General features: G+C 42.0%; 1 protein-coding gene across 17 annotated transcripts in view; it reads left to right on the top strand.

The window, feature by feature from the left end:
• The window catches only part of LOC107665637 (myomegalin-like), a 63,381-nt gene extending 45,328 nt beyond the window's left edge, over nucleotides 1-18,053 (top strand). For 10 of the 17 annotated variants that reach the window (XM_016456599.1, XM_016456598.1, XM_016456600.1 and 7 more), the window contains 24 exons: nucleotides 4,606-4,715; nucleotides 5,210-5,316; nucleotides 5,394-5,688; nucleotides 5,825-6,062; nucleotides 6,204-6,320; nucleotides 6,663-6,901; nucleotides 7,245-7,444; nucleotides 9,030-9,265; nucleotides 9,867-9,921; nucleotides 10,001-10,236; nucleotides 10,765-10,920; nucleotides 11,346-11,555; nucleotides 11,710-11,841; nucleotides 12,178-12,294; nucleotides 12,987-13,176; nucleotides 13,311-13,435; nucleotides 13,809-14,027; nucleotides 14,235-14,321; nucleotides 14,650-14,855; nucleotides 14,929-15,072; nucleotides 15,160-15,298; nucleotides 15,517-15,563; nucleotides 15,702-15,756; nucleotides 16,710-18,053. In XM_016456599.1, the coding sequence (XP_016312085.1) occupies nucleotides 4,606-4,715; nucleotides 5,210-5,316; nucleotides 5,394-5,688; nucleotides 5,825-6,062; nucleotides 6,204-6,320; nucleotides 6,663-6,901; nucleotides 7,245-7,444; nucleotides 9,030-9,265; nucleotides 9,867-9,921; nucleotides 10,001-10,236; nucleotides 10,765-10,920; nucleotides 11,346-11,555; nucleotides 11,710-11,841; nucleotides 12,178-12,294; nucleotides 12,987-13,176; nucleotides 13,311-13,435; nucleotides 13,809-14,027; nucleotides 14,235-14,321; nucleotides 14,650-14,855; nucleotides 14,929-15,072; nucleotides 15,160-15,298; nucleotides 15,517-15,563; nucleotides 15,702-15,756; nucleotides 16,710-16,858 (3,809 nt within the window). In that variant the 3' untranslated portion in view covers nucleotides 16,859-18,053. The remainder of the gene's footprint in view (nucleotides 1-4,605; nucleotides 4,716-5,209; nucleotides 5,317-5,393; nucleotides 5,689-5,824; nucleotides 6,063-6,203; nucleotides 6,321-6,662; nucleotides 6,902-7,244; nucleotides 7,445-9,029; nucleotides 9,266-9,866; nucleotides 9,922-10,000; nucleotides 10,237-10,764; nucleotides 10,921-11,345; nucleotides 11,556-11,709; nucleotides 11,842-12,177; nucleotides 12,295-12,986; nucleotides 13,177-13,310; nucleotides 13,436-13,808; nucleotides 14,028-14,234; nucleotides 14,322-14,649; nucleotides 14,856-14,928; nucleotides 15,073-15,159; nucleotides 15,299-15,516; nucleotides 15,564-15,701; nucleotides 15,757-16,709) is intronic. The other 7 variants (XM_016456591.1, XM_016456596.1, XM_016456594.1 and 4 more) reach the window with 7 other exon arrangements.
• The last annotated feature ends 187 nt before the right edge of the window (nucleotides 18,054-18,240 follow it).

The raw sequence follows: 18,240 nt of genomic DNA, 5'->3' as shown, positions 1-18,240 counted from the left end.
CTTGCCTTATTACAGACATGAAAAATATATCTATAGAGAGTGAAACTTTTAAATGAACCAATTCAAATAGAAAACAAATATTCTCAGATTATGTAATCCGTATGAAACATGCATACAGGCGCATACTGCGGAGATGACGAGTCAGTGTCGCCGACTTCATCTCTTGAACCGAAAACAGAGAGCACTAGTGTAACAATAAATTATTAAAACGTTAATGCAGTGTACTTGCTGTTTTTCCCTAACACATTCATAATTATTATATTTGCCGGTGCGCTGTGGCAAGCCTTTTTTGCATGCGCTTGAGCACTTATTAGGCTATGTAGGCAATTAAAGGCTCATTATTATGATTCATATGGTTTATTAATAGAAGTGCGACTAATAGTCGACTAATGCTTAAAATGAAGGACTACTAGTCGACCAGAAAAATCTTTAGTCGAGGGCAGCCCTAATTTTAGTTATACTGAACTTTTTTTATCGAAGCATACATATAAGAGGCTGACAATTAGCTGAATATATAGCCTACTTGTTTAATTAGTGACACTTAGCCTGCTTTTTAAAATCTTTATTTAAATGTGGCAATTAACCTTTTTATTTTAAAAACTTTATTTGAATATGGCAACATAATATTGCGCTCTACAATATTTCTATGAATAAATCTCTGACAGAGACTATCAGCCAATCACTGTGTGCATAGTTAATAAGCTTGATGACATCATCCATAGCAACAAGGTCAACCCCGCCCCCTTACTCTCTTTAAGACTTCTGTCTATTCCTTAGTAAAAGTTTGTCTCAGCAGCTTTGTGAATAGGTTTTAAGAGAAAACTTTTACTGCTATTTAGGAGAGCTCTTAGTGGTAAGATAAAATGTTTTGTGAATACGGGCCCAGATGTGTAACAGCATATTAGATCTGTGCATTCAATCTTAAAGGGACAGCGGCCTAATAAACTGCTGACATCTGTTACATTAATGTTAATAAAAATAGAAGAAAAAAACCTAATGAAACCACTTTTGTATTTTTATTATGAATCAATGTATATGTAATTCATACAGCGGAGACTATACAGTATTTTATTTTTATATTAAGGCATGTTAATTAAACCTAGGATACCTGAAATATACTTACTATTCATAGCTTTCAGTCACGTGACCGGCTCGAAGACCTGGAGGGCAAAACATCCACAGAACTGCAGCACAAGCCTGTCAATTTTCCATCTGTTTCACAGCCGCAAATATTTAGATCACCTCTCAAAAGAATAAAATAAAGGTATGTGAACAAAATGCAGGTTTTGGCCATTTGCAATCCACATTAAGCACCCGCGGCAATATTTCAATCACTAAACAGTGCGACAAAACTGTGTAAAAACACTTAAAGTGCCTTAATATATTTAAAACAGTAATATTCTCTATATTAATGATGCACAGTGTACATAGGCAAGCATTAGGGCCGGAATATGAATGCAATCCGCTTAATGGTTCAGTGTTTTCTATGGGAAACCATTTAACCGTGAAACTTTGCACATTGCTTTATATTCTGGCTTCATCTGCTTGCCTGTGCAAAATATACATAATCAATAAGGTGTTTACTGAATTGACATAAAAAATATATCTATAGAGAGTGAAACTTTAAAATGAACCAATTAAAATAGAAAACAAATATTCTCAGATTATGTAATCCGTATGAAACATGCATACAGGCGCATACTGCGGAGATGACGAGTCAGTGTCGCCGACTTCATCTCTTGAACCGAAAACAGAGAGCACTAGTGTAACAATAAATTATTAAAACGTTAATGCAGTGTACTTGCTGTTTTTCCCTAACACATTCATAATTATTATATTTGCCGGTGCGCTGTGGCAAGCCTTTTTTGCATGCGCTTGAGCACTTATTAGGCTATGTAGGCAATTAAAGGCTCATTATTATGATTCATATGGTTTATTAATAGAAGTGCGACTAATAGTCGACTAATGCTTAAAATGAAGGACTACTAGTCGACCAGAAAAATCTTTAGTCGAGGGCAGCCCTAATGCATATTGGCTAATTGTTTACGAGAAGCATACATATAAGAGGCTGACAATTAGCTGAATATATAGCCTACTTGTTTAATTAGTGACACTTAGCCTGCTTTTTAAAATCTTTATTTAAATGTGGCAATTAACCTTTTTATTTTAAAAACTTTATTTGAATATGGCAACATAATATTGCGCTCTACAATATTTCTATGAATAAATCTCTGACAGAGACTATCAGCCAATCACTGTGTGCATAGTTAATAAGCTTGATGACATCATCCATAGCAACAAGGTCAACCCCGCCCCCTTACTCTCAGCTTAAGACTTCTCTCTATTCCTTAGTAAAAGTTTGTCTCAGCAGCTTTGTGAATAGGTTTTAAGAGAAAACTTTTACTGCTATTTAGGAGAGCTCTTAGTGGTAAGATAAAATGTTTTGTGAATACGGGCCCAGATGTGTAACAGCATATTAGATCTGTGCATTCAATCTTAAAGGGACAGCGGCCTAATAAACTGCTGACATCTGTTACATTAATGTTAATAAAAATAGAAGAAAAAAACCTAATGAAACCACTTTTGTATTTTTATTATGAATCAATGTATATGTAATTCATACAGCGGAGACTATACAGTATTTTATTTTTATATTAAGGCATGTTAATTAAACCTAGGATACCTGAAATATACTTACTATTCATAGCTTTCAGTCACGTGACCGGCTCGAAGACCTGGAGGGCAAAACATCCACAGAACTGCAGCACAAGCCTGTCAATTTTCCATCTGTTTCACAGCCGCAAATATTTAGATCACCTCTCAAAAGAATAAAATAAAGGTATGTGAACAAAATGCAGGTTTTGGCCATTTGCAATCCACATTAAGCACCCGCGGCAATATTTCAATCACTAAACAGTGCGACAAAACTGTGTAAAAACACTTAAAGTGCCTTAATATATTTAAAACAGTAATATTCTCTATATTAATGATGCACAGTGTACATAGGCAAGCATTAGGGCCGGAATATGAATGCAATCCGCTTAATGGTTCAGTGTTTTCTATGGGAAACCATTTAACCGTGAAACTTTGCACATTGCTTTATATTCTGGCTTCATCTGCTTGCCTGTGCAAAATATACATAATCAATAAGGTGTTTACTGAATTTCGCCTTTTAATATCTGTGTTTTACTATATTGCTACTTAATGCAAACTGCGTAAAAATAACTGTTTTGTCCTCCAGGTGGGCGTTCCCATACGGGTGTGACGTCACGTGAAAACTATCAATACCTTAACCCTGTACCTGAAAAACTTAAGTTTATATTAGTACATTGTATTTGTCCTATTGTTTATATATTTTATTTTATTTACCAGTTTTTTATATGCAAATGTTTTTAATTTTGTATTAATGAATTTTATTTATGTAGTAAGTAGTTTTTCTGTGTTTCAGGGCCTTTTTACAGATGACTGCTAGTCATGACTGCTGTCACCTTAAATGGCATTTGTTTTATAATATTTGTTTGGCTGAAATGAGAAGACAAAAACAATAGATTTAAAAAGTCTACAATTTTTTTCTTCAAGAAATATTAATCTGTCTACTGCAGTCAGTTAAGAAAAGTAACACATAAAAAGTAAACTAGAATCTTTAAATTATCCAAATAGAAGTGACTTTAAAGCACCGTCTCTGGGTCTTTGTCAAGTCAAGTCACCTTTATTTGTATAGCGCTTTATACAATACCGATTATTATACAATATTTTGTAATGTTGTTAATACGAAACACTTCATCTATATTTATCTGTCTTGCATGATACTGTACAAATATTCCATTCATACAGTTAATCACATGATCCGCTTTATACACATCTGAAATACTATATTTCCTTTCATTCCTGAAAGACAATATTTTATAGAGTCCACATGACTCCAGTAATCCTTCAGTGTTACTGAATAAACTGCAGCAAATCTCTCGTGTCACAACATTCACAGACGAACTGAAGCAGCAGATTCCAGCTGAAGATCCACATGGACGGGTTAGTTAGGGTTAGTGATGGTTTCATAATCTAGCCGTACTACAGTAATCTTTCTTTCTTTCTTTGCTGCTGTAGTTTCAGGACTTTTATATAAACTCAGGTTATATAACCAGAATAACAGAGCAGAATGTGACTTTAAAAGGACAGTCCACCCAAAAAAGAGAATTTGTCATCTACTCACCCTTTATGTTATTTAAGTCTTTATGGCTGATTTTCTTCTTTGGGACACAAAACAATATATTTAGAGAAATGTTGAGGTACAAATAACATTGAATCCCATTGACCTTCATTGTATGAAAAGAAAAAAATGAGACAAAAATGATGTTTTGTGTTCCTCTAACGAAAGTCATACTGGTATGCAATGACAGAGTGAGTAAATGACAGCAGAATGTCTGTTTTTGCATGAACTAACCCTTTAACATTCACTATGGGAGTGAAGGAAAGGCAGCTGGACAGACAGATTCGGCTCTGGAAACACAGACAGAACGAGACAATGACTGGACAACAGAGAAACAGACAGATGAAAGAAAGAGATGAATGAAGAGGAATCTTAGTGTCTGTCATGTTTCCTTCTAGAATCCAGCAGTGATGAAGATGAAGACGATCATGACAGCAGTGAAGAGTTCACGGACAGCATAGAGGACAACGACCTCAAACTGACAGCTCAGAGTTTGACCAGCGCACAGGTAAGAAGAAAACAGCTGTTAATGAGCAAACACTTTCATTCAGAGCTTTCTCTGTCAGCGCCACGTCTCCTAGAGTTCAGGGTTTGATCGTCCATCTGTGATTCAGATATTTCAGTTATCAGGCAGATGAAAGCCACACACCCTTCAGATATTATGATTTACTTAAAGACACTGTAGCATCAAAATATTTGTTTTGTGGCTTTTAATTCACATCTGTAGCTTAAAGCTTGTTTATCTCTAGTGCTAGCATACATGCTAAAAGACAATGTCTTTAACTCACATACACATTTAAGCTGTAAAGCTTACTTTCTGAAATACAATGTTCTTTAGAAATTGGCTCTTCCCTTTGATATGTTCCACCTGACTTCCCGTGTCAACAGGAAATACAATCAACACACACTGGAAACAAAGCGCTGCTCACTGAGCCCTTTCATTGGGTCTTTAACATTTGTTTGTATTAGCGTAGCTCAGAGCTCACTGTGTTCTCCTGACAGAGAGCCGAGGAGTTCAGTAGACCGGGGAACGGGGTGCTGATGTCCCAGCATGCATCAGAGCAGAGAAACGAAGGCGAGACGGGCCGCTCCTCACTCTCTCGCAGCAGGTACCAACAGCGGTGCAGATCACTTCTGTTTGATGGCTTCTTCCTGCTCTGCTGTGATTGTGTCGTTGCTTTCGTAGGAACGAGCCTGCATTAGCAGCAGATGAGGAGGAATCTGCGAGGTTGGAGAAGCGTGAAACAGACCGGCCAAACTCCCATGAGCCTCAGAGAGTTTACCGTACGTTCAGAGAGGAGGAGGAGGAAGAATATGATGATGAAGTGGAAGGGGAAGATGCCCGGGCCCGTCACGGCAAGCGCGGGCCCCCGAGTGTGGAGCTGCGGGAGGGGAGGTGGAAGAGGAGGTGCACCAGACCACATTCTCTGGACCTCGGAGCTCTGCTGTCACACAAACCTGCAGCCCATCTCAAAGTTCAGGTAATAAATCATGCCACATCGTCCACATAACTAGCACTGGTTAACCCTAACCTGGTTCATTTCAATACAGCAAAGTACAGATAGTAGTACTAAAAATGATCAGGCAAGAACATTGGTTTGTTTATTTTATGATCAGGATGTAGAAATGGAGCAAGAGGTTGATGGCGACAGCGGCAGTCCGAGAGCAGGAAGAGGCGGAGCCATTGGGTTCTGGCAGCATGTGGAGGCGGGGCTTCGGGAGCAGGCGGAGCGTCTCCGTAGCGACCTTGCCGTGAGTCGTCAGGAGAGCCGTGATCTGCAGGAGAGACTGATGGTGTCAGAGGCGACAGTGCAAGCGCAGGCCGAACAACTGAAAGACTACAGAGAGCTGCTGAGTGAGGACACACACACACACACACACACACACACACACACACACACGATCTCTCACACACACACACACACACTTACTCACACACTCACTCATAAACACACACACCCCTGTTGTTTGTGCTGACTGGTTTTGTCTCTGTCAGCCGACAGCGCCGTCCAGCAGGACAGTAAACAGGTGCAGGTGGATCTTCAGGATCTTGGATATGAGACGAGCGGCCGCAGTGAGAATGAAGCTGAGAGAGACGACGCCAGCAGCCCCGGTACACACACCTGACACACACCGTACCAAAGTCATGAATACACAGTGGGTCCAAACTAGTGCTTCTGTTTGCAAGCTTTCCTAATAGAATGCAAACCTTTTGAAAAGTTAAACAGAAAAATGTGAAAGTGAGAACGACTTTTGCTTAAATGACAGCAGCACTGGAGCTACATGAACAAAAGCTTATTATCATGTTCATGAGACACTTCTGTACACAGCACATCTATATTTCTGCTGCATTCTGTGATGCCAATGATGCTGTGCATCTCATTCACAAATGTTTTGCACTGGATGAACATTCACCATGTGCGCAGCTCACAAGCATGTCATGTTCATCTGTCAGAGTTTGATGAGTTGGAGACGTGCATCTCTCTCTTGGATTCGCGGAGCAGATGCAGCGGTTGGCATGGCAACAGCGATGTTACGCAGACAGATGACCCGTCCTCGCTGAAGCGTTTGGTGCAGGACCTGCGCTCACAGCTCTCTCACTGCCACAAAGTGATCCGCGGCCTGCAGCTGCGAGTCCGTTCGCTCTCTGCGACCTCCGACTACGCCTCCAGCCTGGAGCGCACGCCACGCAAGGTAACGCTCCCCTGATGTCATTAGTCATCTGTTACTAACACTGCAACCACCTCATTTACAGACTCGCATCAGCTTGATCATATTATACTTTCATATGTTGCTCTAGAATACTCGACTGTGATTGTCCAGTCATTTTGTGATCAATAATCTGTAACGACACCAAACAGTATAGTGTTGGATTGTTGAATTCCTACACAGCTGTGCTGATTTCATGTCTCTCTAATCACTCCGCACTCTTACTTTGGTCTCTCCCTCAGATTATTAGTTCACGTTCATTCATGTATTCATTTGATAAAAAGCCTCAGGGACGGTCTTGTGATGATGAACTCTGTGAACCCATCAGGTGAACTGGGCGCTTCAGGTGAGTGCGGATCACAGCGGTCTGGATGAGGACGAGGGCTGGCAGTCCGACGGGCCGCTGAGACGCAGCCGCGAGCTGCAGGAGCTGGTGACCCGCGTGACGCTGCTGGAGACCCAGATCAAGAGCTCCAAGCTGGAGGGGAAGAGCGGTGCGGAGGGTGGGAAATGTGCCACCTGGCCCGGGTGAGGCGCTTTCTGCTGTACAGACTGAGTCAAAGCAGCTTCACAGTAATAAACAGGAAAATAACAATCAATGATTAAAGGGGTCATGAACTGAGAAAAATAAAATTTCCCTTGATCTTTTGACATATAACAGGCCAATGTACTATAGAAACATCCTGTAAGTTTCTAAACTCCAAACTTTCTGGTTAGTCTAAAAACAGCTTATATTGAAACCAAGCTCAGAAAACGACTTGTTGTGGAATGAGCCACTTTATGGCGTAATAGTGTGGCTAAACCCCGCCTCCGCAGGAGAAGATCAACGCCTGCTTCTACATCACTGCCTCTTTAGCCCCACCCACCGATTCTACATCACTGCTTCTTTAGCCCCGCCCACCAATTCTACATCACTACCTCTTTAGCCCCGCCCACCGATTCTACATCACTGCCTCTTTAGCCCCGCCCACTGATACACGCTTGTAGTAGAGGAGAGATGCAAACACAGGATTGCTCCATCAACAGAAGCAGACAGATGACATTACAAGATCACAAGACACTGTGTAGTGTAAGTTGTGAAAAACAGTCTTTGAATTGCCTTGTGATCCTAACATATCTAGACTGGACACGTCAGGTGTAAACACGGGGTAAATTAGCAAAGAGCTCCAGATCGCATCAGTGTTTGTTTGTTTGTTTGCTTTACTTTGCTACGGATTAATTTTTAAACAAGACAGTATGATGCAGGCTTTTCAGAGAGACTGAGAGTAAAGGCTGATGCAGCGCTGAGTCTGACTAGAGCGGATCTGACAGTAATGTGTCACACAGAAGTGTGAGGGAACGTGCTTTCACCACCATTGCATTGTCTGTTCCAGACAGTTTGATATATACTGAGGATTCACACATTTTTAACCCAAATGACCCATGTTGTTTGCAGAGTACATCACAGCAGCGTCCATCTGTTATTTTAATAAGCGAAACTGTTATCCAATCACAGCAGTGGGCGTTTCCTTGAGTCTTGAATGAGCCCCGCCTATAAAAACAGAGCGTTCTGCAGAGAGGCTCAAAAACAGGAGAGAAAATAGCCTGTTACTTCTAAATGATGATGTTTTTTGTTGTAAAATCACACTAACATTATAAGTGAACCTCAGACAACTATAAAATAATAAAAAATGAAGGTCATGACCCCTTTAACACTGTGTCTTAAGAACTAATTTGACCCACTAGCAGTTAGAGGTAATCAGTCTCACATTTCATTCATTTTACAATATGAATTAAAAAAGTTATGACCAGTCTTGAAGAAAAAAATTAGATGACAATCTTTTAAGCCTCTTCTAAGCAGTTTCTGCAACTGGCCACAGTTCAGTGTTGGTTCAGTTCAGTTCAACAGCTGTGCAAAGTCCATCAGTTATTAAATCCACTTTGGCTCTAAGCCGCTCTACAGATGACAATCGTGTTGGTGATGCTCAGTGCTGATGTGTGTTTACGAGCACCTGTTGATAAGTTCTTCCTGGTCTTCTGCTGCTGCGCTGTATAAATCATCAGCCCGGGGTTTTCAGAGCAGATGCAGCAACAAACAGTGCAGGACTCGCAACATATATTTTTGTTTGTACAGGAAGTACAACACACTGATCCAGGCACAGGCACGAGAGCTGTCACACCTGCGGCAGAAGATGCGAGAGGGGCGGGGCATCTGCCACATCCTCACGCAGCACCTGAGTGACACGACCAAAGCCTTCGAGGAGCTGCTGCGCGCCAACGACATCGATTACTACATGGGCCAAAGCTTCCGAGAGCAGCTTTCCCAGAGTTCCTCACTTGCTCAGAGAGTCAGCACCAAGATCAGTGGACGTGAGTGTGTGCACACACTCCTTACACACACACACACACACACATACAGTAAAGCATGTCAGCAGCTGCATGCAGTCGTTTGTTCAGGTGTATATAGTGCCGGTGTCATGTGACCTATAATAATATGTGCTGTATTAACAACAGCAGCAGAAGCTACAAATTGTGCAGTAAAAACCTTGTGATGACGGGGACGGTAACAGACTGAATTATTTAATCAGATCAAATTAAATAAAAATAATAACCAGTTTTTCATTGACTTTTAAAAGATTATATTGATTGCATATTGACTACATTATCAGACAACAGCAATAATGAGGCATTGATTTCTTTATTTACTGTCTGTGTCTGTAAATTTGCAGCCAAAGGCTGAACTATTTTTGTTCATGTGATTTCTGAAGGAAGGGTAGCAGACAGACATGATCACTGCCAGTCACACGCACTGGTGTTTCTCATATAACTGCATATAGAAATAAAGCTTAAAGAGACATATGGTAAATATTCCTGTACGCTCCGCTTTCTCAGGCTGTGATCGGATCCTTTAAGTGTCTTCTGTGTGTAGATATCATACAGTCCTTCACTAAATGTTTTCTTTGGTTGTCAGGTGATCGTTCAGAGCAGCAAGATGCTAAAACGGGTCACGAGCTGCTAGCGCTGAGGTGAGGTGTCTCCTCTGGAATATAATGTGCATTAGTTCACTTCACTCTATTAATGACCGGTGATCATGTTCTTCAATAGGTTGAGTAAGGAGCTCCAACACAAAGATCAAATCATCGAGTCTCTGCACACCCAGTTACAGCAGCGTCCCGACACGCCCTGCAGCAGCCACGCCCCCTCTGAGACAACAGACCAATCAGATTGCGCCTCGTTTGTGTCTGACGAAAGAGGCTCCAACAATGGGGATGTGGACCTGTGCTCAGACATGGACGCAGCCAGTGAGTTTGCACAGGAGGAGCCCGAACCCAAAGACAGAGGTGCGAAAACCTCCGTCATACAAATACCATCTAAAACACACACACACCCACAATCACTCACTCACTCACTCACTCTCACACACACACACACACACACACACACACACACACACACACAGATAAAACAAAGAAACCTAACATTTATTGAGTGACATTGTTCATGTGACTCAGATCAGAACAGACAGTCAGATCTTCTTCTCTTTGGATCATCTTGTGCTGGAAAACATGATCCTCAGGTTTTATTCGTGTAGCATCAGTGCTGCTGCCATTAAAACAAGACAAAACAGAACAATCTTTTTGTGATTTTACAATTTTACAATCAGCTTTTCTTTTTGATAATTTTTTCACTAGAGGTCTCAGGCTGTCGCTCCCAAACTTCACAGTGTGCGTTTTAACCTGAATGCTCATGATGAAGGTCCTCATTACTGTGGTACTGCCGTAGTCCAGTGTCTCCCCCTACAGGACACAGGAGAGTGCGACAGGTAGACGGTATGTCATTGACACACATCTCTGCTCCGCCGTCTGCAGGTGTGTTCACAGAACTCTTGTCCAGCTCACAGCTTCTGATCCAAACCCAGCAGATCAGTGCTCATTCTAACCCCATGACCTTTGCCCCCGTGACCTGCCCTGACCCTGACCGCAGGATCCTGACTGTCTCAGCACAGAGGAGGCCGCCCATGAGAAGTGAGCACACGGCATGTGTGTGGGATTGTGTTTGTCCATGACTGACTAACACACACTTTGTGCTGCGTGTAACTGACTACGTTCCTACAAACCCATGAACAGACACAACCACGTTTTTGTTAAGGAGAGTTGAGGACATATTTTAACATAATTTAATTCAGCTTAATTTTACATTACAAACTTTGATGTGCCATAATGTGAATGATCTGAAGTGACGGGTTATTGATATAGAGATTATCTCATGAAATAGGCGTAGGCAAAGTGACTAGACATAATTAATTTATTCCTATTTATTATTATTTATTTATGACCTGGCAAATTCTGGTGATATGAGCAGAAGTGAATCTTTTCACTTGATAGAAACCAATCGTTTAGAGACTTGTTTAGTTCTGAACTGAATTTCTGCTTCATTCTTTTCCCCACAGCTTTCAGCGCGCCTCATTCGCTCTCCAGCTATCAGCTGACCGCGCACATGCCCCGTCCCATCGATTACACGCCTGTATCCCATCATACACGGGGAAACAGTGGAGGCCTATCTGTGCAGACAGATGCATTGTGGGACATGGAGAATATGATTCAGCCAATCGGAGGTTTTGATGGATCATCTCATTATCAGTCTGGCAACAGCCAATCAGGTGTGTGTGTGTGTGTGTGTGTGTGTGTGTGTGTGTGAGACTGTCCAGCAGCTCAGTTAGCGGTTTAAATAAAAACAAACTGACAAACAATGAGAACAAATGCACTCGTTTTTAATTCATGTTGAGTTGCTGTAATTATGATGTGGTGATACAGGTGTAGACGTGATCGAGGAGCATCTGAGAGAGATCCGATCTCTGCGTCAGCGGCTGGAAGATTCTATCAGAACCAACGAGAGATTGAGACAGCAGTTAGAGGGACGTCTGGCCACAGCAGCGAGAGACACAGGTGTGTGTGTCTGTGAGAGACAATCTCATACAATTCATATATCCACACAATATAATGCTCACATTCATGCCATTGATCTGTGATTGGACCACAGACATCACATGACTGATTTTCAGAATAAGAGCATGATTGCGAGTGTCATTGATTTATACAACAGTTCAATAAACAATTGTTCACACTCTGCCAATAAATCTGTTCACTGTTGATCGCTGAGCTGCTTTATACAAAATGACAGAGTTTAAATTGAGTCTGTGTGCTTGTTTACAGATGTAAGGACCATTTCAAACATAAACCAGAGGCTCATTGCTGGTGTGTGTGTGTGTGTGTGTTTGACAGTGGCTCCAACCAGCATCTTTATCCACAGTCATGATGCAGTCAGTCAACTGACCAATGAAGTCAGAACGTTAAAGGAGGAAAATCTGGCACTACAGTCAAGGTTACAAGCCAGCAGAGGTACAAACTCACTCACTCACTCACTCACTCACTCACTCACTCACTCACTCACTCACTCACTCACACACACACTCACTCTCTCACACTTGACTGATTGCACAGAAACTATTGGAAGAGAGCTGAACTGAATCATCACTGAATCATCAATGAACTGACTTTAGCTGGAAAAATGACTCTTTGTTGTTGTCTTCTTGTATTATTGACAAACTATGTTCCTGTTTAACAATGTAAAGCTGCTTTGACACAATCAGTACTGTATAAAGTACTATAGAAATAAAGGTGACCTGACCAGACTATTATAATAACTCTGACGATATCAAATACGAGTGCGACAGGTAGACAGGTGAATGAATTGATGAATGGGTCACGCTTACTGTTGTGCCTCCAGGAACAGGGTTGTGAAACACTTGACTAGATAACCTATAACAGCCGATGGAGAGCATTATAGTTTAGCTCTTCTTTTACTCAGCCCATCAATCTATAGACCACATAGACATAATTTGTGGACAACACTGGCAAATATAAGTGCAACAAATCACATGCATTTAATGCCTCTGCTAAAAGTGGATATGTATTTCAGCAAAATGTACACATTAATTCACATTAATCTTACAGTCTTGTGTATTTTCAAAATGATCATCACTGTGTGTAGGACCCTGGAGAGTTAATAATTTGACATTTGTGTGACGCAGACAGCAGTGAAGAGAAGGAGCAGCTCCGGGAGGCGGTGCTTTCTGGGCGTGTCCGTCTGCAGCAGGCGGAGTTAGAGGCGGAGCAATGGAAGGAGGAGTTGAGGAGGCTGCAGACACACAACTGTGAACAAAGCCAACAAATCCAGCAGCTGCGACAGGACAGACAAAACAGTCAGGAGCACAACAACAGGTCAGAGAAACCATATGAACAGCTTCATGTAAAGAAAGTTGTTTCAATAGGCAATTTCTGATCACTGTGATCTGTTTCTTACTGATAAGTGTGACACATGAATGAAGGCTGAGTAACTGGTGATCTGTGTTCAGACTGCAGCACGAGGTGACTTTACTCCAGCAGCAGTTAGCAGAGAGCAGACAGCTGCTACACGCCCTACAGAGTGAACTACAGCTGTACGACCGCGTGTGTGGCGTGAGAAAGAGCGCCGCTGCAGGTGAGACACCGCAAGCACACCGGAATGATCCACCCCACATCCAAAATAAAAAGATGCTGGCTTGGTTTATTTACCCTCATGTTGTTGCAAACCTATATGAGTCTCTTTTTTCTGTGAAACACAACAGATGTATGTAAAAGAGGCCCTTCGCTGCCGCTCGCTAGTCTGATTTGCTGCGGTGCAATATCTATCATCATGTGAAGTGTGAATATGTACATCGGTGATGTTGAATATTGAGCACTAACCGCGGAGGGCAAGATTATCAGCAACTGACAGTTTCCAGTTGCTCAAAACGAATCAGGTATTGATTTTGTCATCCAGTCGGTGCACTGAGGCTGTTGAAAGGCTTGCTCTCTGTCGGCCGCTGCTGTAGGGTTGGTGTGTGAGGTGCGCTGCCCGGCGGTGGAGCTGCGGGAGCTGCTGGTGGAGGTCCGGGCTCTAAGGGCCCAGCTGGAGTGCAGTGTTCAGGAGAACAGTGATCTACGAGCTCAGCTGCAGAAACACCTGGATCAGTCCATCGATCAGCGCCCATCGCCCATCATCCCGGCCAGTCCGCTGCGGGACGTGCTTTACCGCCGACAGCTTCTGCACGGTAAAATTTTACACATGCTGATTTCACTCTGAATGTCTTGTATGTGTCATTTAACAACTAGAAAACGACGCTTGCGTGTGACGTGTTGGCATGTGCCCTGAGAAGTGCTTGAATATGTCAAGAATGACCTGCTGTTTGCCAGAAATGTTGCGTTTGAATGAACGTGATGTTTTTGTGATGTACTAACCGCTCTGCCGTGCTCCACAGACCCGTCTCCTTCTCCTCCTGTCAGAGACGTGGGGCCCTTGTACTCGCCGTACTCAGAGATAGAGGAGAGCGCTGTGAACACTAACGGTGTGTGTCTTTGCTAACTGTGAACTGCTCATATCACTGTTTCATTATTATTGATATTATGAATTTTCTGCTGTGAAACAGTGTGCATTGTGAAAAGTGCTATGTAAATATAACTTATATTAATAGGCATGGCTTTAATGAGAACCTGCGCTTGTTTGTGATGAGTTTTAGCAATTCTGGCAGCAGCTCCAGATAAACTTTCCAACTACCTCCTGGAACCTGTTGAAGTACTTCTGGTTGAGAACTAGTTATTAATGGTACTGTTTGAGGAATGTTCAAGTGCAGTAACTAGGTTGATGAGAAGAACTGAAAACCGTCTTTGCTTCAGACTCACTGGAGCCTCATGCGGATCTGGAAGGAGAAGCTCCGGATGGCTCGTTCGCGAACCGTAACGGGCGGCACGCCATCGGTCACGTGGACGACTACAGCGCCCTGCAGCAGCAGGTGATGGAGGGCCGGGCGCTGGTGCAGCGGATGGAGGCGGCGCTGCAGTCGAGTCTCAGCTCTGCCCTGCTGGAGATCAGCGGAGGAAAGGTGATGCTCAGATGCGTGACAGATCAGAGCGCTTGTGCAAACAGCAGTGGTGTCATGTGTTTCTCTCTTACAGGCTCTGGACTACAGCACAGTGAAGACGCTGCTCTCCGACACCAAGACCTTGCATCAGATTCTGGACGAAGCCGTGTCTCTGCTCAAGATGTTCTGGCGGGCGGCGCTTCCGAGCAGCGACGGTCCCGCTCATCTCGTTCAGAGGGTTCGAACCGCATTTATTGAGCCCTAAAAATCAAATGCAGTGTTAATGTGAATGAACTGAGCTGAATGTGGCGCTGTTTCCTCTCAGGAGCAGGTCATGCGTGAGGAGATCCAGTCACTGCGTTTGCGGATCGCTGAACAGGAGGAGGTTCTTCAGGGAACCATCCAGCGTCTGCGCTGCTCCAACCGAACCAAAGAAAGCATGGAGACCTTCATCGTCAACCAGCGTGAGTCCAGACAGCCTGTTGTCAAGTGTTACAGTTATTTCTCAGAAGCTGAAACTTGATTATGGCAAACATCGTAATCACAATTAGCTTAGATTTGTTTCAGTAGTTTGAGGTTTGTCAAAGTGAGTTTGGAGTTGTGGTTTTGTGTATTAGCAAAGGTGTTTTAGTCTAATGATGTCATCAGAATCAGAGCTGTAAAGAACACGTCTGTCTTACAGTTTCCCGGACGCGAGATTTGCTGAAGAAAGCACGAGCGAATCTAGAGGTGAGTGTTGGTTTGACCTCAGATAGGTTGTGTTCAGTGCTGTTTGTCTCGTGTTTGTCCCTCATCTTGAATCTCGACCTCCTTCTTTCTTTCTTCTGTCTTTCCTCTATTTCTCTCATTTTCTCCGAGTGTTTCCAGAAGAATGAGCTCAGGATTTCCTCTCTAAGCTCCTCCTCTTCCTCTCTTTGCCATGGTAACAGTCTGGTTTGTGGCGTGGGTTTCAGCTCACGCTGCTTGTGTCGTCATTGCTTGAGCACTTCCTTCTGTGAGATCAGTCATGTGACATCAGGGGTCGCTTGAGTTACTCATGATTCGTCCAATCACACACAGGGACGAGATTTATCACACATGCTGCATCACAAAACAACACTAATGATGCACCGAAATTAATTTTTTCCTGAAACACAGAAACCAAAATTGTATTTATTTAATAATCAACACTCAAACTGAGTTGCATATAAACATATATTGCACATAAGGCAGTTTTTATTGTGGTTCTTCTCCAATTCGTTGTTGAAATATCAAAATTTAAACAGTGGCTGTAATAAACTTTTCATGACAGATTTATTCAAACGTACATTAAATAATGAAGACAACAGGTTAAGTGAAACTATAATGAATATGTAATACTGTGCATATATTTAACAAAATGCTTCTGTCTAGAGTTTTTTTTTTAAGCTGACTATTGAGTTTATGTATATAGAATGACTTTCCTGAGGTAAATGTGGCGTTAATCCAGCACTAACGTCCACACGGTTATCCTATTGTAGTGAAATAGAGACTGGAAAAGTGCTAATTAAACATCACCGTTTCGGTCAATGCTTTCCAGCATACAGAACTTGTTCAGCCGAATAAATGAAACATTTCGGTGCATCACTATAAACACTGCAGCATGTGCTAACAGACAAATCAACTGATCAAACACTCAGAATATTATTTACAAATGATTCAAAAACATTACAAAATGTTCGAACTGACTCTGTGTGTGTGTGTGTGTGTGTGTGTAATCGTGTGTGTGTGTGTGTGTGTGTGAGTGAGAGTGTGTGTGAGTATTAACCTCAGCAATGCATCTCAGCTTCCCCTGATGTGATTCTGATAATCAGCAGGATTGATTTGGGTCATGTAGGCTCTTTCACTGTTCTGCAGGTAAAGTCTTCACAGGTGTGTCCGCAGGTTCTTCTGCTTGGGGTCGCGTGACCCCTGCGTCCTCTGCGATCGCCATGGAAACAACCGGTCTGCAGCAACCTGCCAAGAAGCGTGTCAGGGAGGGACTTCAGCTTTCTGCCCCCCGTTGAACCAGCTGACAACCGGTCAGCACCTCTAACTCACCCACCTCACCCTCTTTCTTTCTAAAATCTTTCTAAAGGAAAAATGTTACCTCTTCCTTTAACAGTAGGCTGTTAAAATCCAGATGCCTATTGATTGCCTGTTTGTGAGAAGACATTTATCTTTTGCCACGAGAAAGAAAATACATTCTTTACTTTCTGAGATATAAACAGACTGCCACAGAATTCCCTCGAGTATCTCAGGGATTTTTGGCAAAAACACTGGTCAGCATGCGAGCCGTTCTGAGCGCTGACCTCTGCTGACACGTGTCATGAGATGAAATGGCAACTAAAGCATGTGAAATAAGTTCATGTGCTTTCATCAAGTGTCATTGTGCCATATATTGAGCCACTGTTAGTATTAGTATGATTGCTGATATTATCATCATTATCCAGTGCTACTGACTGAAATGGAATGCTGTGTTTATTATTTGCATGATGGAGGTCGACAAAAATAAAGTACACTTGTTCTTTTGTGAGGTGAGGTTCACCAAACATGCCAAAGTTTGCATGGTTAATTTCTCTCATTTCTGCCTAAACTGTGCTGTTGATGTCGACTTCTGTATGTACACTGATTTCAAGTAACCCATATTTACTAGCACTATTTTAACCACCTTGTAGGAATTCTGTAGGAGTGCTTTGGGTGTCTTGGCAGTCACTTATGCCAGATATACAAACTTAGTTCACAAGCAAATAAATAGGTTTGTGATTTTCTGCATTTGCAAAAATGAATATAAAATTCAAGTTGTCATTGATTTGTGCAGTTATTCCTGTGAAGATATAATCAATGATAGTTTTGAAGATTTCTGAACTAGAGATGGCAAACTTTGGCAGGGATTGGTGGGACCAGAGCTGCTGATGAAGAGTAACTGAGGGATTGATTTGATGCAGTAATGTGTTGGATGAAAGACCAAAGCCAGAGGGGGAAAAAGACACTTGAATTCATGTAGAGAGAAAAATAAGCAGCATGTTGGTTCTGAAATCTGTATAATATGTATATAGTGCTTGAAGGCTCATTTGTTGCCATGGTTACTGATGTTATTGTGCAATATAAAAAAAAGATTGCCGACAGAAGAGCCAATCAATCTCTGTGTCTGAAGCTGATGAAAATGTGCCATGCATTATTACAGCTGCATTTGGAATTTAAACATGAATAAACAATTGAAATGCATTCATTTTCATTTTGTCTAACGTTGCATAGATGTAAAGTTTTGAAATGCGTAAAATAGTGTTTATGTACACAAAGAAACAGAATCACATAATCTAGAAGTTTGCTTTATTTTTGAAGCAAAACATCCATAATTTATAATGCATAGCTCAACAAATAATTTATCAGTACATATGATAAAAAG

Source organism: Sinocyclocheilus anshuiensis, unplaced genomic scaffold (assembly GCF_001515605.1).
Source record: "Sinocyclocheilus anshuiensis isolate Anshui unplaced genomic scaffold, SAMN03320099.WGS_v1.1 scaffold711, whole genome shotgun sequence".
Taxonomy (NCBI): domain Eukaryota; kingdom Metazoa; phylum Chordata; class Actinopteri; order Cypriniformes; family Cyprinidae; genus Sinocyclocheilus; species Sinocyclocheilus anshuiensis.
The sequence above is the reverse complement of the archived record's forward strand: the minus strand, read 5'-3'. Positions and strand labels throughout refer to the sequence as shown.